The 23,966-nt window shown below is 35.5% G+C and overlaps 1 protein-coding gene across 2 annotated transcripts in view; it reads right to left on the reverse strand.

Annotated features, from left to right (window-relative positions):
- The window catches only part of LOC122014734 (tripeptidyl-peptidase 2-like), a 76,430-nt gene that overhangs the window by 25,031 nt on the left and 27,433 nt on the right, over nt 1–23,966 (reverse strand). For both annotated transcript variants that reach the window (XM_042571125.1, XM_042571124.1), the window contains exons 16-21: nt 22,714–22,868; nt 18,176–18,354; nt 11,649–11,761; nt 11,411–11,581; nt 5,284–5,412; nt 5,063–5,163 (exon numbers count right to left, since the gene is read on the reverse strand). In XM_042571125.1, the coding sequence (XP_042427059.1) occupies nt 5,063–5,163; nt 5,284–5,412; nt 11,411–11,581; nt 11,649–11,761; nt 18,176–18,354; nt 22,714–22,868 (848 nt within the window). The remainder of the gene's footprint in view (nt 1–5,062; nt 5,164–5,283; nt 5,413–11,410; nt 11,582–11,648; nt 11,762–18,175; nt 18,355–22,713; nt 22,869–23,966) is intronic.

Consider the following 23,966-nt stretch of genomic DNA (forward strand, 5'->3'; position numbering starts at 1 on the left):
TGAACGAGGATATGGGGCATCTTAAGTATTTCTTGGGAATTGAAATTGTTCACAACAAATCTGGAGTTTCATTATGTGAATGGAAATATGCAACAGATTTACTCAAAGACACTAGATTGCTTGGAATGAAGCCGGTTGATACGCCTATAGATATCAATTCAAGTGTTTGGGATGATACTGGAGAGTTCTTTGAGGATAAGGCAAAATATAGACGGCTTGTTGGAAAACTCATCTACTTAACAATAACGAGACTTGACATCTTTTTTGCAATTGGAATAGTCAGTCATTTTATGGATAAACTAAGGATTCTTAAGTACATTAAGAAAGAAAAGAGTTGTCATTTAAGAGAAATGGACAACTAAAATCGAAATTTATTCTGATGCACACTACGGTCCACTTCTAGGTATTGCACTTGTGTAGAGGGAAATCTAGTAACATGGCAAAGTAAAATAAACTATTGTTGCTAGGTCACTGTCGAAACCAAGTATAGAGTCATGGCTCACAAGGTAACCGAGATGTTATGGCTGAAGAATTTGCTTGAAGAAGGTTCACCTACAATGAACCACTGCCAATGTACTATGATAACCAAGTCGCTATTCACATTGCAACTAAACTAGCTTTTCATGAGAGGACTAAGCCTATTGAGGTTGATTGTCACTTTATTCGGGAGTGTATAACGAGTCAGAAAATTACCACTCCACATCATCATCCAACTAAGTTGTCCACGTCTTCACTAAAGCATTAGGAGAAAAACGAATTTTAGAACTTTGTGACAAGCTGTACATGATTGACATATATGCTCCAGCTTAGAGGGAGTGTTGAATACTTCCAAAGATTCCCTTAATTGTAGAGACCATGACTGATTTAGATTAGCATGATTATAGGGATTAAGACTGATTATAATTAATGATTGATAGGCATATCATAATTATAGAATCCTCTTTCCCTCCTTATGTATATAAATATGCACATGTAAGCAAATTATTTTATGGGAAATAAATCATCTCTTTCTCTTTTACAAGATGCATTAGTGGCTTAGGTTAATGATTTTTTTGAAACAATTTCCTTTTTTTTGGAAAAGAAACTCAAGGAAGGGGAGCCTTGGCGCAACGGTAAAGTTGTTTCCATGTGACCAAAAGGTTACGGGTTCGAATCCTGGAAACAGCCTCTTGCAAAAAGAAGGGTAAGGCTGCATACAATGGATCCTTCCCCGGGAACCCGCATGGTGGGAGCTTCGTGCACCAGGCTGCCCTTTTTTTGGAAAAGAAACTCAAGAGTATGAAAATTGTTGCTTGATTCTCCTCTAAATTCTTAATACAGTTTTGCCTAAAATTGATGATACGATTGTTATTGTAATTATGCATGAAATATGATTTCACACAATAAATTATGTTATTACAAAGTCATGTTTTCACATTATTAATATTGATTGGTTAACCATTAATCCAAAAAGATAGATTAGTTATTTTTATTCAATGTTACCTTCTTTCGTAGTCCGGGAGACTTACTCTTCTTCTCATTGTTTACACAGACGACATTATGATCGTTGTTAATGACTTGTAGGGGAAAAAGAATTATCTCGGTCATATGTTTTGACATCCCATTTTTTGTTAGTGTGACAAGTTAATATTTGAAAAATCTATGTCATGGTCATTAGGTAGCAGCTGAGAGGGTCCTAAGTCCTAACTACCCAAAAAGTACTCCAAGGGAAAGCTATTTTATTCCATAATCGAAGGTATTTTCAAATAGTAGAGTACTTTGATGTACAGTAGATAAGCTTCCTTACAAATAGAGGATCCGCATTTAGTTATTGTGTTCTCTTAGGAGCTATCCTTATTTCTAAAAAGATCAAGATGTGAGCACAAAGGTGGAAAGATCAAATGTAATGGTAAAATATAGGAGCATAGCTTTTGAATTTGATAAAACGATTGCAGAGCCAATAATGTTTTGAAATGACTATCAAGCTGCTACGCATTTACCTTCAAATTTCACATTTCACGAAAAGACAAAGCATATAGAGTACGGAGAAAGTTCAATGTAATGATATCATGAACTCTAATTTTAACAATCAGTTAGCATATTTGCTTACTTAATTGTTTAGGGCCTAAGATGATTAAATATTTGTAGCGAGTTAATTTTTTTTCAATATATTTGAACCAGTTTAAGGGGAAGGGGGAAGTGTTATGGACAAATTGGGTTCATATAAAAAGATGGAAAGTGTACGTGTAATATTCCATATTTGCAATAACAATGCTGCAAAAGGTGAAATACGTCACCCTGACGACCCCCCACGACGACCCCACGCCATTAGGAGAGAGTAAATCAGGTACCAAGCAAGTCCCCATGTGGGAGGGCATTTTTTCACTAGCTCCGTTCGGATTCGACCCTTGCTCCATGTTGTAAATCTGCCACATGGTTATCCGCTCGGCTACATCCTAAGTACCCATATTTACAATAACAAGTATATATATAGGTAATGGCGGTCACCTAGGGTTGTGTGTTTGAATAAATCCCCTTATGTGACTCGAATGAAATGATGTTGATCCTATTAGATAGATTTGTGCAATGTTGTATAATGTTACATAACATATATCCTAGACATGGTCTAAAACTTCATGTCATATCAGAGTTTTCGTTTATGACCAAAACAATAAGTTTCGGTACCGTATTGTATCATGCCGATATAATTTAGATAAATTATATTAATTAAAAAAATTAACTTAATATTAAAAATTTTTAAAAAATAATTTTTTAACAAAAATATCGGATCACGGTGCCCCCGTGGAGGTCACCCGAGATCGTGGCAACCTCTGCAACCCCATAAAAGTCACTGCAGGATCGTGATGCCTGCTCGACCCCGCGATGATTGCCGCGGGATCCTGGTAGCCCCACGACCAAGCAAAGATTGGCCCAGGATCCTAGCTGCCTCGTAGAGGTCGCCGTCGGATCGCGGAGGTCGCGTGACCCCATGAAGGTGTCCATGGGATCACGACATCCTTTGCGACCTCACGAAGATCATCGCGGGATAGCAGGAGCCCACGGTGCCAATGTTGGTACCGGGCAAAAGGTGAAATGACAAATTTCACCCATTTCGCCTCCACGGTATGAAATTTTAAACCATGATTTCAGCTATTTGATTTGGCAAACAATCATATTTATCTACCTTATATCAACAAAGTTGTAGCTAGCAAGTAATCCTTACCAGCATTGTACCTATGATGCATCCCATATGTTGATGCAAGGCATTGGATGTGACACTATTTGAATTTTCACTAGATAATTAGTTAGTAGGCACACTTGTATTTAAATGAATATGTGGTACTACTCTCAAGATGAATCCAAAGCATATGGAGTAACTAATTTAGTCCTTTATCCCTCATGATCGTTGTAGTCATAGTATTGTTATAGAAATATATTACAACAACAACCAAGTATTTATCCCATTAAATGGGATAAATTATATGGATCCTCCTATGTTATTGAGCTTAATCCCCTATTATATATTGTTTTAGGTTATAGAAGTATATTCTGGGTATAATTCCAAACACTTATATTTTATAAGATGGTGAAAATTCTTAAAGAGTACTATTGCGGATGTACTAATCTAAGATGGGTTCAATGTGGTTAGGATTACAATGCACGTATGTATTGGTAGTAGCATCATGGTGGCAAAAGGCGAATACGCTCGCCCCCAGCGCCCCTGCGAATCCGTCCTAGGATCAACACGGAGAAGGTAAATCACGGGGGGCTACTAGCCTTTGGAATAGTTACTAGCACATAAGGGAGACATTTACCTCGGCTTTGCCAAGATTCGAATCTCAGACCTCATGGTCTAATGTTATGATGCAAATATTAGGATTAATAATCATATTATGGTTAGTGGTGTTCTTGCACTGAATACTAGTTGTGATGTTGTATTGGTTGCCTTGGCATAGACATGATTGTACTTATACTTGCATACCTTCTGCTTTTCTACTTAAATATTTTTTGTACTCTTCCTTTCCTCATCTCCATTTTCAGAAGTGAATGTTAAATTGTCTCCATTTTTATATACTTGCCTAATAGTTGTTTCATTAAGAGTCACACTACTAATAGGTCAATTGACTCGATGCAAGGTGTACGTGAAACAGTCCAAGTATACAACATTTAAAGATCATACAAGGTCTTGTGACCCCTTCCACATTAATTATCACCATATATATATATATATATATATATATATATATATATATATATATGCACCATGAAAGTTTCCCACCTACATCACGGTAAATCGAGAAGACTCACAACACACGGTCTATCAGCCCAACATCCTTAGGTTAACCGTCTATCAAAGAAAATTCATCCGTTAATTCGTCGAGATGGAACTCGATCCTCAGAGCTCTAGGAAACCGAGAAAGTGTCTTGCCGCTGCATCATTGCCCCAAGAGTTAGTTGATTATCTATATTGGGGCAAAAAGTTATATCGTTCACCCCAAGCAGCCCAGTATGACCAGTCACACGATAAGATACAAGTAAATCGAAAGAGACATTTATATTGGTGGCAAAAGGTGATTCGCTCACCCCCAGCGCCAAGTCTGCCCGTCCCCGGCCAACACGAAAGAGGTAAATCATGGATGACTACTAGCCTTGGGCAGTTGAATAGTGCATGAGGGAGGGCAAGCACCCGGCTACTAGCCGTGATTTGACCCCCCCAGACCTTATGGTAGCAACATCACCATACGCTAGTCAACTGCCCATCACAAGGGAACGCGTTGGCTATCTATATTGAACCTTCAAAATGTGGTTCCAATTATCCAGAACATGGCAAATAATTTGCACAAAATTCAATCAAATTATTGTTCTTCTCTCATAGCATAGAAGACTTCTTTGCCAAGGGATTTGTGTTGTTTAGTCAATTATGAAGATAACTCTAGGAACAGTTTAAACAACGAAGTTTTGTACATGAAAAAAATACTCTAAAAACCATTGTCCCCACATTTGCTTGTGTGATATAATTGTAAAGCTGATAGAAAACAGAATGGGAATTTAAAATTTATAAAAAAAGGAAACAAAGTCTCACGTTAAAGTCAATGCAATAATCTGCTTGCCCGAGGGTAATTTGTCACGGTTTGTTAGAAGAGTTTTGAGGTTAGCATCAACGGGATGTAATGCAATTTTCATCTGCAGGACTCAAGGCCATCAAAAACAACTGTTGTTAAAAACATAGTAATATGGCAAGCATTTATCATGCATTTGGTTAGAGAATTCCATGGCTGACTACTTTTTTTCAGATGAACTTGCCTTATTTAAAGTAGAAGCAGGAAGAAGTTTCTCTGCAGCCAGAAGAGATCTAGCAGAAACTCTAACAGGTGCCTCACTTCCATCAAGCATCAATGACTCTTGATTGATAATTATTCCATGAAAAGCGATCTACAAGGTAAAGAAAAAACATCTATATTTAGCAAGGAAGCAAACTATGGAATAATTTACCCTTCATCTATCTTTTTTTAACAGTTGTACTACACAGCTCCCCCCAGCAAGAATTAAACCACAATCTAAGACGTATAGCATAAGTTTGTGTTATTACATTGCTCTCATCATAACCCAAGATGTGCATATTAATAAGGCTAAATTAAATGCAATTGTAAAATGATAGAATGTAAAAATATTGTGGTAATATAAAGCATAATCTTGCTTAGCTCATCATGAATTCATAGATCACACAAGTTTTCCAAGAGAACCATAGACTCTAAGCCACAAACAAACAAGCAGTTCGCAATAACAAATTGGAAACTAGTTTGTGTCAGTTAGCACCACCGGTTAGAAAGAGAGGAAGGATTAGAAGAAAAAAAAACAGGAGGAAGAAGAATAAGAGTGGGTGCCACTCGAATACGGGGTTGCTAAGATGTCAACAATAACCAAGTTTTATCCCATTAGGTGAGGTCGACTATATGAATCCTTTTACGTCATTAGGCTCTATTCCTTACTATATCATCATCTATGCTTAAATAAATTTTATCTTATTTTATTGTTGCTAACCAAATCTTTTTTAGTATTCTTCCTCATTTGATGTGCGTGTTTGTATCACCTAACTAGAGCATTTATTGGTTATCTATGCCTGTATCATCTTAAACGTGTCTCTCGGAATTTTTCCTCATTAGATGCAACTCCGACTTTCTCTCTAATACTCTCATTTCTTATTCTATTCATCCTCGTATGTCCACACATCACCTTAACATCCTTATCTCTGCAACTCTCATCTTCTGCTCATATGCTCGAGTCATAGCCCAACATTCAACTCCATATAAGATAGCACGTTTAGCTACGATTTTGTAGAACTTTCCTTTAAATTTTAAAGATACTTTATGATCATATAAAATACCTAACACTCTCCTCCATTTTAACTATCCTGCTTGTATTCTATATAAGACATCTCTCTCAATTTCTCCATCGTTTTGCAAAAATAATCCTAAATATTTAAAGCTCTCACTTCCAGGCAACTCGACATATCCTATCTTAACAATTATCTCATTACATCTAATATTCCTAAACTTAAATTCCATATATTCTGTCTTTATTTTATTAAGCTTAAAATATTTTCCTTCGAATGTTTCCAGCTAAGATTCTAGTTTAGCATTTACTCCATATATTTCATCTACCAAAATAATATCATCTACAAACAACATGCACCACGATACTGTCTTGAATGTGTGCAGTGAGTTCGCCCATAATAATTAGTATAAAAAGATCGAGACTTAGAACTGATCATTGATGTAACCCTATTTTTATTGGAAATGCTTGAATTACTTTGCCCAAAATTTTTACTCTGGTCGTTACATCCGTGTACATATCCTTAATTAGTTCAATATGTTACGTTAGCACGTCTTTTTTTAGAATTCTTCATATAATTTTTTTTGGGACTCTATCATAAGTTTTTTCTAAGTCAATGAATACCGTGTGTTGATCTTGTTTTTGCTCCCGATATGTTTAATTAGTTGTCTTCTATTGTCAACCTTCCAAGCATAAATCAAAATTGATTTTTGATCATCGTGGTCTCCTTATCTTTTTTCTATTACTCTTTCTCAAAATTTCATGGTATGACTCATTAGCTTAATACGCATATAGTTTGCACGTCTCCCTTGTTCTTATATAAGAGAACTAGAGTACTTACCCTCCCAAGCCCAAATAAAGGAGGAAGATTGCGTTAAGTTGTCAACCAGCATTAAATGGCTTGCTAAGATGTATACTAATCATAAAAAAAATATGTAGTGTATATATAAACAAAGATTTCAAAAATTGTATCTCACCAACAAAGCATATCAAGATAACACAAGGTGGGATCATGTATAACGCATATACAACATGGAAAAATATGTGAATAATATGCTGTCATTATTGAGAAATTAAGTCATGTTTTTCCTAATTATTTAGAGTTGGCTACATTAAATTTTCTCCCTCCATTGATCTCAATGGCTATATTACTAATATTATTCTTATTCAATCATTTTTAACGAATTGACCGAATCTTCTTTAGTCTCTCTCCACCCCTACATCTTCCACTTTAATACATACAATTGTTCTTACACTAGAATCTATAACTCACTTTAGAACATGTCTATATCATCTCTATCTAACCTGATGGGTATCGAAAAAAAGTGAGTTTTTTATTTTAATTTTTCCAAAATCTTCACACAACCATCTTAGCACTCACATTTCAGTTAAATTAAGCTTTGTGTGAGTTGCTTCTTAACAGTGAAGCATAAGCATCTCTAAAGTCCTTATAATCCATCCCCCCCTCCCCCCTCCCGAAAAAAAATCCTCCAACTAAACAATCTGATGATTTATTAGTCTCGCAAGGTTAAAAAAACAACCTCCAATTTGTTAATTTCAAGAACAAAGTTAAGTTAATTTGGAGTTCTTTTTGGTTGAGAAAACTCTTTAGCTCTCAAAGCTTTTGCAACTATATCTCATAAGAAGCTCAATTCACTGTTTTTTTTTATTAACATTTATCATAACACTTTGAACAAAAAGATCACTTTGTTCCCTAATGAATTTTTCACAAAATAAATCAGATATGAACTAATAAAACTAATTCAGTCTTCATTTTCCCCATTCGATTTATTTCTATAGAAATTGAATAGGACTAATTTTTCAGAAAACAAAAAACAGAACCAAATTTCACCTATTTGGCTTGAAGATGGGTTGAATATTACAGCACTTAGGTTTCCTTTCCCTACCAGTGTCTATAGACTTAATGCCGATGGTTCCCAAATCATTAACCCCTCAAGCTATTGAGTGAGAATCATATTAAGTATGCAAACAAAGTAGGTTTCCTTTCCCTCCTTTCCATAGCAGTATTTATAAGTGAGCTTACACACCCTTTGCTTTGCTTCATTTGAATGGTTAGGGTCCTAGTCAAATTAGCACTACTTTTGGTTTCAGATGTTTTGTGACCTTTACTGATGATTTTCAAATGACCTGATATTTTCTAATGAAAGGTAATTCTGAACTTTTCTCTGTTGACATTAATCAAAAGTCTCCTAGCCATGACAAGTTCTCTCTATGTTGAACCAAGTGCATTTTCTCCAGTTACTTCCATCTCTAACAAACTATTGTTATTACTCTACTAAGACACATTGTGCCTTTATCTCTCTCCGAATATGACCTTTTCGAGTTAACACCCTTCATTCCCACTACTCCACTATATGAGTGCTCTTGTTTCTATTATATTGTCCTTTACACCGCCATCTATAGACCTCCATGTATTCATTGTTGTTGTTGACCCACCACAAGAGGCACCTCCCATACAGGTATATAGTCAACAATCACAAAGAGAAGCCACTCCATCTTTAAAACTCTCCTATTCTTGAATCACTAATCATCATCCTTAATCCCCTACTAAATTTGACACTGTATTTCCAAAAGGTACTCATATGTGTTATGCTTCTTATCCACTTTCCCATTTTATATCCTATGAAATTGTCACCCAAATACTCTATCTTAGTGTCTTATTTATCTCTACAGTCAAATCTTAGAAATGTTTCAAAATTTTTAAATCCAAGATGGAAAAAAACTATGATCGATGAGATAAATCTTACAATTCTAATTGCTCTTTAGAGTTGGTCTCTCTTTATCTAGGGAAGTCAGTCATTGGATAGTAAATGGGTCTTCTTAGTTAATATTCAACCGACAATATTGTTGATCACCTCAAAACTCGTCTAGTAGCTAAGGGCTATACTCATGTCGACAGCATTAATTGAATTAATAAATTCTATCCAATGGTCAAGATTCCTTCAGTCTAGTTCTTCCTCTCTCTAGGGTCTATATGAAACAACACAGATTTGTTACTCATGGTAGATTGGTCCCATATGTCAACTTAAGAAGTCAATATATGATAAAAATGATCTCTAGGAACTTAGGGGGCGTTTGGTTCTTTCCTACGAATAGAAATCGGAATAGGAATCATAGTATTGTGGAATGGGAATGGATAGCATGGATATCACTCTTAAAAACAATGTTTGGTTAGTTGAATATTTTCTATCGGAATAAATTAAAATTTCCTTTTTTACCATTAAAGGAAAATAAGAGAAAAAATTAGATGTGAGAGAAAGTTGAATGTGAGAGAAAAATATGATGAGAGAGAAAGTGTGATTGGAAAGAATGAAGAGAGAGAAAGTGCGATGAGAGAAAATGAGGAAAGAGAATGTGATGGGAGAGAGCATGATGATAGAAAATGAGAGAAAAAATCTGATGACAGAGGATGAAGAAAGAGAAAGTGTAATGAGAAAAATGAGGATAGAGAGTGTGATGGGAGAGATTGAGGAGAGAAAAAGTATGATAAGAGAGAAAGTATGATAAGAGAGAAAGTGTGATGAGAAAAAATAGGAAAGCGAATGTGATGAGAGAGATTGAGGAGAGAGAAAACATGATGAGAGAGAAAACGTGATGAGAAAAAAGGGAGTGTATGATGAGAGAGGAAGTACGATGAGAGAAAAAGTGTGATGAGAGAGAAAGTGTAATGAGAAAAAAAAAAAAAAAAATGTGATAAGAGAGATTAAGGAGAGAGAAAATTAGTGATAAAATGAGGAGAGAGAAAATATGATGAGAGAGAATAAGGAAAAAAATTGATATGAAAGAAAAATTAAATAAATATATTTTGATATTTGATATTAAGGGGGGGGAATTTTAGTTTTGGGTCAAGGGTATTTTTGGAATAGGGGAATATTTTGATTGTTGAAAATAGAGTAATGACTCATTGAAGGGGGGAGACATGGGAATGAGTCATTACCTAATAATAAGGATTCATTTCCTTATTTGTATTTACATTCCTATAATCCAAACATCAACAATGGCAATCAATGATTGTTATTCTCATTCCCCACTCTTATTACCCTAAACTAAACGCTCCCTTAATTTGAAACTTTTAGCTCAACTCTCTTTAATATATAACTACGAAGTGGCACAAACAACCAAAAAGATGTACTCTTTTTCATGGTTTAAAATTTCGTACCGTGCCGAGTGAAACAAGCGGAGCCCGACACCAATACAGCTAGCCAACCCAAGATCGCGACAATCTCCACGGGGTCGCGCAGGCGTCGCAATCCCGCATTAACCTCTGTGGGGTCACAAAGGCTAGCAGAGACCCCACAATCCTGCAATTTTTTCCCCTTTTTTAAAAAATATTTTACTTTTTATTTTTTTAATATTTAAATTAAACTTTAAATTGTAATTAAAATATTTTATATTAAAAAAAAACAAAACCAATTGATACGATATAATATAATACGGTACCATACTTGTATCATTCCCGTCGTAAATTGAAACTCTGAAACGGATCGATATTTCAAACCATGCTCTTTTTATTATCTATATCAATATCAATTACAAGTGATAACTCCACTAGATTACACACTTGAAAGATTGTCATCATAAACACTTCTAGACTGAAGACTTTGTGATCTCAAATCCTTCCTTGGTAAAGTGGCTCACTTAAAGGAAAATGTATATATTTCATAATGCAAGTATATCTCATTTGTTGACCCTGGAAAATATAGAAAAATTTGGCATGCTAAGACCAAATGAGTAGATACTTCTATAGATCTTAATTTTAAATTAGCATTAGCACAGTGAGAGCTATTAATTGACTTTCCTCACGATTACCAAGATATCTCATTTCCAGCACATGTTTACTCAAAATCGAATGGCAAGAAATTAATAATATACAAGCAAAACAATGAATAAACTAAACGGTTTTTTAATCTGCAGCACCAACACATGTTAAAAACTTTCGTTCCAGGTATGTCACCTGACATAGTAAACACATTTGATGCATGCAAGCGTGGATCTGACACCTCAGATCTTTCTATCACACCATTTTAATGATAAGATGCATGCCAAAAAAGAAATAGCTAGTTTCTTCATTGTTTACCTCAAAATCTACAAGAGTAGCTTCATGGCTACCAATTCCACTAGACCAAAACTGAGCAACAGTCAACTCCATTGCAAAACCACCTTTAACTGGAAAAGCAAATGATTTAACTGAAGGAGATGAAAACATCACCACTGACTCCCATTTCCTAGGCCTCTCCAAAGGACATATCTGTGAAGGAGCATATTACATAAAGTGCAAGTTCACAATATCATAATATGTCAGCAAAGCATTGTACCTGAATTGTATCAATGAAAAACCTTCGAGCTGTATCAAATCCTGAAGCTCGCATTGTTGCCTGAACCCATGTAGCTCCAAGAGGCACCTCAATGAACTTTCTTTCGATATGACCTATCATTTTAAGAGTACAACAGAGACAAATGAACCAGAAGAATTGACACTCATTTAAAAACTGCTCATGAGCTCAAAACTAATATAAACTTAACTTACACTAGCAATAAAGAGAATGAAAACTGGTGAACGAGTTGTAAGAGTTGTAAAGAAAAATCTGTTGAGAGAAACTATGGTAACAATGAACTAGTGCTAGAAAATAGGTCAGAAGTGTTTGTCATATCAGAAGTCCCAAGGTGTAATAGCCCTGGAGACTCAGAAGTAGGATTTAGAAAACAAATCCAGTGATATACGCCATCCACCGAACTTGTTCAATAAGGCGTCCTCAATAGCATGTCACTCATATTCTCCTAAAAGCCCATTAAACATCATTTATGGCCTTATAATACATGTTTACATGTCTATATTAATTAAAAAGTGCATAAGATTAAAAATTCAAATCACGAAAAAAATACATGCTACACGATCTGACACCTCACCACCAAATTGTCTTGCATTTGAACAACATCCAGAAGTACTCCAGTTAGGTAATCTCAGCAGAACTAAAGTTGTCTTTCACCTCCTCTAATATTGAATTGTTCCCTGTGCCTTTCAGTGGATTGTCTGCATGGGCAGCAAGCCAAAAAATTAAACCTACTTCCTATATTTGCATGTGCTGCTACCACAGTTAATTTTGGCAGCAAACCTTGTTGGGTACTAGTGGTAAAATTTGAGCAAACTGAAGAAATTGATGATTTTCCTTTTTTCTCATCCTTATAGGAAAAAATTTACATCCTAATAGATATAGAGTATGCATCTACAAAACTAGGAAACTGAATATCTATAATTTAGGAAGACAATCAATTAGTTGATTGTAATATCCTAAATTCAATACTATCAAAAAAAATAAATCTTAATCTTTTCTAAATACAGAAACTAAATCTCCTATTTCTACACTCACCCTCAAGTTGAGTCCTCAAGCTGAGTTGTATATATCATATAAACCAAGTTTGGAATTCAACTCATCGAAACTGACTCTTGGAAGTGCCTTGGTGAGGACATCAGCAATCTGCTGTCTTGTAGGAATGTAGCTAAGCTGAATGATTCCTATGTTGACCTTTTCAGAGAAAAAATGACAATCAATCTTGATATGTTTCGTTCTATCATGATGCACTAGATTTTTAGCTATATTGATGGCTGCTCAGTAAACATCTTCACCAAGGCTTGAACTTCAATATTAAGTTCCCTTAGCAATCTTTGTAACCACATTCCTTCACATATACCAAGAGCAAGAGCTAAATATTCCGATTCAACACTGCTGCGAGAAACCACAGCCTGTTTCTTGCTTCTCCAAGTGGCAGGATTCCCCCAAACATAGAGTAACCAATAGTTGACCTTATCAGTCTGTTCTCCTGCCCAACTTGCATCTATGTAAATCTCAACTACACGGCTTCCACTCTTTCTAAAGAGTAATCCATGACCATGAGTCATCTTCAAGTATCTCAAAATTCTGGTCACTGCATCTAAATGATCCTCAGTTGGATTATTCATATGTTGGCTGACTACCCTCACTGAATAAGCAATGTCAGGTCGAGTGTGTGATTGGTAAATGAGCTTTCCAATCCGCCTTTGATACCTACCCTTGTCAACTGGCGTGCCTTCTTCACTTCGATTCAATTTCTTTGTAGAATCCATAGGTGTATCACCAAGTTTGAAGCTAAGAAAACCAATTTCATTCAACAAGTCCAGTATATATTTCCTTTGTGATATAACAATACCCTCCTTTGATCGAACCACCTCCATTCCGAGAAAGTATCTCTATGTCCCGAGGTCTTTGATTTCGAATTCGGTTGCCAGCAATTTTTTCAGCCTAAGAATTTACGCTGAATCATCTCCGGTAAGGATGATATCATCCACATAAACTATAAGAATTGTCATTTTTCCTCCTAATTCACCTTTAACAAACAAAGTGTGATTTGACTGACACTGTGAATACCTATTGGCTGTCAAAGTCTTAGCAAATCTCTTAAACCATGTGCGAGAAGACTGCTTTAAGCCGTACAATGACTTCTTTAATTTGCACACCAAGTTTCAGTTTGACCTATTTTCTAGTCCAGAGGCATGATCATATAGACTTCCTCTTCGAGATCTCCATTCAAGAATGTGTTCTTGACATCAAGTTGATATAATGGCCAATCTCAATTACTGCTAAGGACAATAACACTCGAACTGTGTTTAGTTTGGCCATTGATGTGAAGGTCTCTTGATAGTCAATTCCGTAGGATTGAGTGAACCCCTTCGCCACAAGTATTGCCTTGAACCTATCTATACTTCCATCAACTTTATACTTGACGGTAAAAATCCCCTTACACCCAACCGGATTTTTTCCAAGTGGTAATGTTGTCAAGACCCAGGTGTTGTTTTCTAAGGCCCGAACCTCTTCTTTTACAGCTTCCTTCCATTCTGGTCTTATGAGAGCCTCCTGAATAGATAGGGGCACATTAACATTGTCCAGATTTGTGACAAATGCCTTGTAAGATGGAGACAACTTTCCATATGGAACATATCTTAGAATTGGATGTTCAGTGCATCCACGAATCCCTTTCTATGAGCAGTGAGCAAATCTGAATCATCAATTATAGGAGCATGAGCATAATGAGGAGAGGAATACATACCATCGTGAGTGTCAGATATAGTGGGATTTGGTTCTTGTGTTTAAGTGCTGAGTTTGCAAAAGTTCTCCAGTTTGCTTGGTTGTTGTTCTCCTTCTATAGACACAAAGCTCAATGTTATTGGTATCAAGTTGCAATGGATTTTGGGCTTCTGTAGTGACAGAGATGGTTTGAAGAGGTGCAAGGATAGGAGTAGTACTGGAATCTAAAGGAGTGGCACTGGAATCAGGTGTAGTACTTGAATTTAAAGGTTGATCGAATGGAACAAAAAATGATTTGAGTATCCTAAAGTAGATCCCAAATCTGATATTCTTTGGAACTATGCTCCCCCTAAATGTCGGATTTGGGAAAGTAGGATTGACTCTCAAAGAAAGTAACATCCATGGAATTGCATACTTTCCTAGTAATAGGAGAATAACATTTATAACCTTTTTCATGAGAAGAGTACCCTAAAAAGATACACTTGAGTGATTTTGGATCGAGTTTGGCATGATGACTATGATGACTGTGGACGAAAGTGATGCACCCAAAGATCCGCAGAGGTGAAAACAAGAATTTGAGGATGTGTTGTGGTGAGAACATGACGAGGTGTTTGGAATTTTAAAACACAACTTGGCATCTGGTTGATGAGATATGTGGCTGTAAGTATAGCCTCCCTCCAAAAATGTTTAGGAACATTATTAGTGAGCATATTGGCACGGGCAACTTCAAGCAAGTGTCTATTTTTCTGTTCAGCCACTCCGTTTTGTTGTGGAGTATCTACACAAGAACTTATACGAACAATTCCATGTTTTGACAAGGACCAAGAATGGAGTTGAAATAGTCCTTTGTGTTATCAGTTTTGAGAACTTTGAGGTGATGTAAGGCTTCACACAAGACGAGACAAAAGGGAGAGCTTTCATGATGGGTGAATGCAAGGTTTCACACAAGACAAGATGCCAAATTTGAAATCCCAAGCCGTGTTAGGATTTTGATATTTGACTAAAATGATGTTATTTCAATATCGTGTTGACGTTCTAATGTATAGTGCCAGTGGAAAATAGTTAAGTTCAATGTTTGCCTTCTATCTTAAATACTACAGTTTTGATATTATATTAACATTATCTTGTATAGAGAAAATCAACAAATATATATATATATATATATATATATATATATATATATATATATATATATAATCTCAGTTTTAACATGCCAAAGGGTATCGAGTGTTGACATGAAATGATTCTTTTTGACATAATTAACATAACATAGGAGACATTGTCTCGGTGCTGAGAAGTATCCAATTTCGATAATTTATCAAAGCGATACGTTTCGACTATTTTGCTCAGCATGATAGGAGATTTCAAACCATGCAAGATGCAACAATGAGCTTTCACAATAGGCACAATTGTTTGGCAATGCGAAGCAAGACCTAAACCAAGTCTTCTTCTTTAGCTATTACAAGGCTGTTTCTTCTTTAGCTATTACAATTGACATAAGGATTGACACCGGGCTTGACAAAACACTAGCACATCTCATTTGACTGAGGGCCAAAACATCAGCATCGAACAACACTTCTAACCCTTGGCATTAAGCATTGTGTATTAATTCTCATTACCATCCAACTTAGCAATTGTCGAAAAGATTATCAAGTCGTCAATATAAAAATCATGTCAAGCGGTCATGGAGGTTCCCATGGAAAGACATCTTGCTGAAAGAATATTGTAGGACATTCCAAAAACTTTCTCCTTTTTTAATAAGAAATAGGATAATGAGGTTAAACGAAAAGGCATAAATTCAAAACATTGGAAAGAGAGAAATGATAAATGGTCAATACTTAAACAACAGAAGAGTTATTTGGCATGCAATATTTTTTTAGCAAGCAAGATGATAAATGCATCTTGAAAAGAGAGAAGTCTGACATATGGAAGAGAGTAAAAAAATATTTGAAATTTTAATGAACCAATCAACATAATAAAATACTGAGTTTGATCCGGAAAGCATGAGCAGATCCAGAAGGCGGCAAACCTTGAGGTACAATGCTGTGAATGGTAAATCGTGAAGAGCACATCTAAGGTGGTATAGTCTATAAAGTTCGTTGATCCTATAAATAACCAACTGTAGAGGTAGTAGGGCCTGAGAATGGTGGATGCTTGATGTGGTAGTCACTAATGGTTGATTAGAATCTAAAGAGGGTGGTCGACCCTGAGGTGGCAGACCTAGTGCTATGCAGTGCACCTCATATTGTCTCGCAGTACATATACATGATGTGGAACTATTATGGTATTAATTAATCAAACAATTACAAGGTTATATATAACAATATGAAGTTTGCTAGTAATGAGTTCTCACAACATATCAAAATACAATTGTATCATGAGAAATTACAGTTGATAACATTATGGTTTTCAATACAAATGATTAAGGCAAACAATAGTCATGCAGTTCTTCAAGAAACACCAGCAGCACTGTAAGAGATGAAATTATAAAGTCTCATGAAGTTCCTCAATAAATACCAACAGCACCATTAGATGAAATTATATAAAAACTAAGAGATGACCACATAAATAAAGCATTCAATTTGTAAAATATTGATGTGATGGATCTGACAATTTGCACAACTCAGAAAATATAATGGTATAAATGTAAATATGTTATGAAAATTTACGTGAACACTTTGTGTTCTATTACTAAGGCTATGGCACAATTGTAAGCAAGGTTCGAAAGAGACATGGAAATCATTAAGAGATGAAGAAATTATATACAAGCATAGTGGTTCAATATTGAGAAAATGTGTGTTTATTCAACACTTGATGAAGGCAAACATATTTCCGGAAAGAGGTCAAAATTCATAGGAAAAATGGATGTTAAGAAATTATTCAGCATTGCAGTGATAGTGACCAATGAAGTCTAAGATCTACCATTATTAAAATACCTACAAAAATATAATACATGCCTCAGCTAATAAATATATTTTCCTAATACCAAAATGAATCCCATGTATGGACCATTGGTTCTTATAGCATTCTACCATGATTCATCCCATAATTTTTTAATATTTATATTGAATAATGCTTTTAGGACAACTAGTGTTGAAAGTAATTTCTCCACATATCTCTCAGTTAATTAATAAGAGTTGAAAGCAGATTAGCACAATTAAGGTTAGATAAGGAATAAGTTCATGATATGAATGTCACGTTTGTTTGACTTTAGAATCATTCCTCTTCACTACTACTACTGCTCCAACTAATGAATCTTCTCTTTATTTTTATTTTTCAAGAGATATATCTCCACTCGCTCTGACTGAAAGATGAATGTCACAAGATGAGCCTGCCTCAATTGATGCCATCTATTGGTCCATCTTCTCCTGCTACCTCATTTTAGTGTTCTATCTTCTCCCCATAACCAACAAACAAAATTTTGAAAAAATATCTATATATATGAAAAGAATCTTGTCTCATTGGGCTTTGAATGATATCCGCTGAGACAAACCCAAATTTGGTTGGAATAATAATATCTATTTGTGCTTTAAACTGTATCAATGGATATCAATTAACACTTGAAACCATGAAACTATATTCATGCCGACAAAATATTGACATCGATCTATAACTGCAACAATATATTTCAACCATCCCAATGGATGATAGTTGACATTTGAAATCATGAAACTATACTCAATTAGAAATTAGAGATGCAACACATAATACTAGATGAATATACATCTATCAGTTTTTTTTTACTTCCAAATGGAATTGTAAATTGGTCATTCTTAAGGTACCTGGACAAAAGGAGACATTTGAAAAGGTAACAATAGGAGGCCTGCCAATTGAAGCAATAGGTTTTATTATAGTAATGGGAACCCGGAAGAGAGGACCACGCCAAGGAGCTCTACAATCTATGCCATAAACTTCATGATAGTGTAGACCATCGCCAAGACCAACGGGATCCACAACTATGCTGCACAAATACAAAAACAGAGATCATTCATATCATATTCCACTTCTCAAACATAGACTAACTAGAACTTAAACTAGGTGTACAATTCACCTCATAGAACTATTAGCAATCGAGTGTTAGAAGCAGCATGATATAGTGGCAATGCAGCAATGGGTATAATCAATAAAACATTAAAGATAACAAGAAACTTCTACCTCAAATAATACTTAGTCTTTTCAGTATGCTCAAGATTTAAAATCTCGACCCATGCCAAAGTTTCAGTCCCAGAACAGAACGATACGGTTTCGGTATTTTTTTTTTATTTATATATTGTAATTATTAGATAAATATATTTATGATGTATAATTTAAAAATAAATTATATATTAATTTTATATAAGTTCCTCATTATTAAACAACTTAATATTGTTAAAAAAATAATTAAATATAATTTTCTTTAAAGAAAATTAATCTATCAATGACTCGAATTAAAATTGATACATAACCTTTATAGTTCTCCAATGTCTAGATTAAATAATCATAATTATATAAATTAATATAAAATACTACTTTATATATAATAATTATATAAATTAACTATTTATTAAATTAATTAATAATTTAAATAATATATATTTAATCAGAATACAAATTTTATTTATTAGAATTTTTATAAATTTTTTTAGAATTTTTTTTAAAAATTTAGAATTTTTTTAAATAAAATTTAAAACATAAAAAATAATTTCAGAATATTATTTAATAAAATTTATTAATTTTTAAAAATTTTAAATATATTTTTTATATTTTATTAGGATAATTTAATTAGGGTTTATAAAAGCCTCCTTAAAATATCACACTTGGGAATGGGAATTGTTTGATTTATTAAAGTGTAATATTAGTTTTGCGCAGTAACCTCGCTCCCCCTGCCCACGCGCCCCCGCACGCCCGCGACGATGCCTCCGGCGATGCCGGAAGCGTCCCGCGATGCTTTCGGCTCCGCCATCGCATCGCAACACCCCACGGACGCCATCGCCCGCGACGCTGAAAGCACCGCGGGCGCCTCCGACAACGCCAGAGGCGTCCAGCGACGCCTCCGTCGACACCGGAAGCATCCAACGACGCCTCCCTACTGCTCGAGACGCGCCCGCATGATGTGCCGATTTCGCTTGGCCGACAGACAATGCCCGCGTCCTCACTGTCGCCGCTGTGATGAACGCAGCGACGCACGAAACAAAGTGGCTCACGGTGCCAGTTTCATGCGTCAAGCGGAACGGTAAATTTCGTCTGTGCCAGGCGGCACGGAACGAAATTTTGATCCATGAGTATGCTTAATAAACTATGATACTGGAACCTAAGAATAAGATTTAACCAATAACACGGTAACAATAACAATGTGAAATCAAAAGAGGTGGCTTTTCACAAGTGTCTCCATTGTCAACTAGGAAAAACTTCTAAAATAATCCATTATCATCTTATCCTCAATCAAGCTCAATGCAAAACTACACTTGAACCAAAGAATAAGATTAACAATAACAAACTAACAATAGAAAGGGATAGCTCGGTGCACGAAGCTCCTATCAATGTGAGGTCCCGAGGAAGGGTCGGACCCCATTGGGTCTATTGTACACAATCTTACCTTGCATTGCAAGAGATTATTTCCGCGCCGTGACCACAAGATCACACGGTAACAACTTTATCGTTGCTCCAAAGCTCCCCTTCAACAATAACAAACTAACAATATTAATGTTAAATCAAAAAAGGTGACTTTTCACAAGTGTTTCTACTGACAAATAAGAAAACCTTCAAAAATAAACCATTATCTCCATCAATCAGTGCTAATCCAACTGTTTGAGATCAGCCACATCAACTGTATCCTAAATTAAACTCTATGTAAACTATATTGGTGGTAACATTTTAATCACTTGTAACATTTTTCTAGAGTTCATCGATAAAATTACAAACTTATTATGTGTTATTAGATTTATTACATTCTTTCAATTTTAAAATATCAAAGCTTATAACAAATCTTTCTATTAATTTCTGTCATGTAGCCATTAAAGTATGACATGGCGTCTATGTCTGCATTGACTGAATGTAGCATGTTAATTATCAGGTACCTTGGTCGTCTCCCACAGCACCTTCATTGGTCATCGATCCCACAAACGCATGAAACGAGCAATACCCAAACGTTGAGTACTTATGGCGACTGTGAAGACCATTCCTGCAGAAGCAATAGTTGCCCTAGCACTTCTATCTTTGCCATGTTCTTGCTCTACACACCTAATAGACTTTGTCAACCACAAGTTGTCAGGACATCCTTGAGAATTCAGTAATCCCAAAGCAACCACTAAAACATGTGAGAAGGCTGGTGTGAACCAAGCACACAATGGTGATTACAGTGACCCATGCTTGAATTCTCTCCTAGAGGATCAATGAAAAATATAAACTTTTCTACCCTACTTTGACATATCACGGTATTCCTCCATTGTATTGTTTAGATACATTGTTTTCATATTTTCAGCCTCCTGATTTTTTCCCCCTTTAAGCATTAACCACATAAGATTTTTTCAAAAATTTGGTTTGTGGTGTGTTTGCTAGATATTCTGAATACTTTTCATGTCATCATGTCAATTCTTGAGATTGCTGAGAAAGCTTTCTAATTTCATGCATATGTTTGATGTGAATACCAGAACATAAAGCACAAATGTAGACAGAGGCTTTTGAGCTATACTTTGGGGCATAGAGAAAGCTCTAAGGATTGACCAGGCCACTCACGGAACCACTTTGGATGACTGCTTTGTGTTTGTATCTTTCATTTGTCTAACAAAGACCAATTCTTCCTAAGGCCACAAACAAGTCAAGAAAAGCTAGATAAATAATGCTTGTTCAAGCAGTGATTCAAATTTGGTTTAGAGTTGATTGGCACGGGTAAAATTTGTTGTTTCGCCCCCCAACTGGCATGCCAGAAGTTGTGAAATCCACAAGCGAGCCGATCCATTATTGTGAGGTCATCCTTCAGTCGTGAGCTCATCCTACGTCCCGAGTTCATCCACAAGCTCATCCTTTGTCCGCAAGTTTGTCCAAATGAGACACAAGCCCATCATCTTCCATGAGTCCATCAGCAAGCAAGCCACAAGCTCATCTCCTTCATTTTTCCATCACGAGTTCATCCTTCTCCCCAACTAACAACATCCTTTCCCTGACACTTGTTCTGTAGCCGCAAACAATGTAAAGATGAAAATGCAAACGACGAAACTACGTAGCCACAAATGACAATGATTCTGGGCATCAATTTCCTCCTCTTCTCCCCTATCCTCTTCCTTCTTCTTGATGAATTTGGCACGATGTGTCAACACACCTTGGTATGGCACAACATTTTTCTTGTCCCAACTTAAGACCAACCCCATCTTCGAATGAGGTTCCAAACCTTGCTTTCAAGGACTAGGAAAACTCTCAAATGTTAATGAACAAATTGAATGATGTTGTGAATGTGTACGAGAACAAAGCTTGAAAATTCCTATTAGTAGGAATCATTGCCTAGTCCCATCTTCTCTCTCTCAGCTCCATAGTACAGATGCATAAGATGGATTTTATGTATTCTGTTTCTTCTGTACATAGATCCTTTCGTCATCATGTCTACTTCGGCATTCGGCATATAGCTTTCAAAAGCAGCTACAAAATGCATGATTGAATATCAAAAGCTTTTCAATATTTAGATGCTACATTTACTCCCAGCGTATGCCTTTTTGGCCTAGATAAAAAGAGAGAGGAGGAAGAGAGTTCAAAGAGAAAAAATATATTACCACTGCTTCACTCTGAGTTGATAGTAAAAGAGATGTACGTGAGGGAGGGAGATCCAAAATAAATGAAGTGCAGGTATGTATAATAATCATATTCAAAATGGAAAATAATCAATAAACTCCTCATAATGATCATTCTCCTTCCTCCGTTTGAGCTATGTTGTGAAAATTGTACTAGTTTTTATTAGGCATATAGTGAATCTAGATTGCCTTAGTTAAGAGAAGAAATAACTCATTAGCTCCAGGAAGATTCTAGCATGAACAAAGTGTGACTTGTTTATGCCTTAAGCATTAATTGTAAATGTTTATGTTTGCATGGATTAAACATAAACTAGATCAGTGAAACATGCCATAAGTTGGATTAAAGTGATCAACTAGCTTGGTACCCAAACCCAGTTAGAAACTAAAATATGTGAAAGTATATGCAGATGTGAGCACATATCACAGCACATGTAGGTGTATTGATGGATGCATAGATTACACAATACAATAGTACTAATATTTATTAAAAATCTATAGATGCAAATGAATGTGGGTGGTAGTATAATGTATTAGAAAAACAACAAGGTTCCGAAACAAACTTGAAGTTACGCCCATTGTGTGTCAACATCAGATATTCAGGAGCACGGATGACTACTCCATCACTTGAATATAACTGTACACATTCCTCAAAAGGGACCAAATCCTCCAAATTACTTGCATCCTCGTGAAACTTGGGTTCAACTTGAACAGTCCACTAGGCAAATAGAAATATTAACTTTAGCTTCTAAAACAAGGGGAAATGATTACAACAAAACTTCAAATTAAATAACACAAATAATAATCAACAGAAGAGTAACTTTGGTTCCAATTTCTCATAAACTAATGAAAACAGAAACTAATCATGGTTGTAACACTGATTCTCTATGTGAAATACATAACTGTCAAGATAACAACTGATACTTCTAGGTAATTTTTGTAGCAAAACGAGTAGCCATCTGTTTTACTGACTTATTGAACATGAATAGAGAGGAGGATCAGGGCTGGATGTGAATCTCGACACCTTTGACATAATTAACCAATTTGATCCCATTCATATCTGTCACTCTGTCTTGACACAATATTTGAACACCACACAGATAAGTATTTTCAAAATGCTTTTCTTTATTTTGGCCTGGTGTGACAACTGAGTTCGTACAACTTCTAAATATTGTGACCTTCATATTTTTAATAGATATATTCATGCAAATTCAATAGCGCACCATTTTGTTCAAGTAACTAGAATATGAATGTTGAAGTGGAATGTGTTAATTAAACTACACTTCATGATGGGTATCCACATCAAAGAGGCTCATGAATTGCAAAATCTAGAACTGCAGGAAAAGATAGTTAGGTTTAGTTTAAATTGATTCATGTGCCTCCGTCACTGTCTAATTAACTAGGAAGTTCAATATAATTTCCTAACCTTCAAAAAATAACTCACCCAAAAATTTCATTTAGATAAAAGAAAGTTTGGGAAAGGGGAGCCTTGGCGCAACAGTAAAGTTATTGCTTTGTAACCAAAAGGTCACAGGTTCGAATTCTAGAAATAGCCTCTTGCAAAAAGCAGAGTAAGGCTGCGTACAATGGATCCTTCCCCGGGACCTGCATAAGGGAGCTTCATGCACCGGGCTACCCTTTTTTTATATATAAAAGAAAGTTTGGCATCCTTCATGTTATCTATCCATAGTTTCATACCAAGGAGTTCATCCTAGGCAAAAATATTTAACAAGCTAATATACAATTTTGTGTCTTTTATGTTTTTCAATGAGACAAATATTCAATGAATGAATCCATTAAACTATTGTGCTAATGC

The sequence above is a fragment of the Zingiber officinale genome, chromosome 8B (genome assembly GCF_018446385.1).
Source record: "Zingiber officinale cultivar Zhangliang chromosome 8B, Zo_v1.1, whole genome shotgun sequence".
Lineage (NCBI taxonomy): Eukaryota > Viridiplantae > Streptophyta > Magnoliopsida > Zingiberales > Zingiberaceae > Zingiber > Zingiber officinale.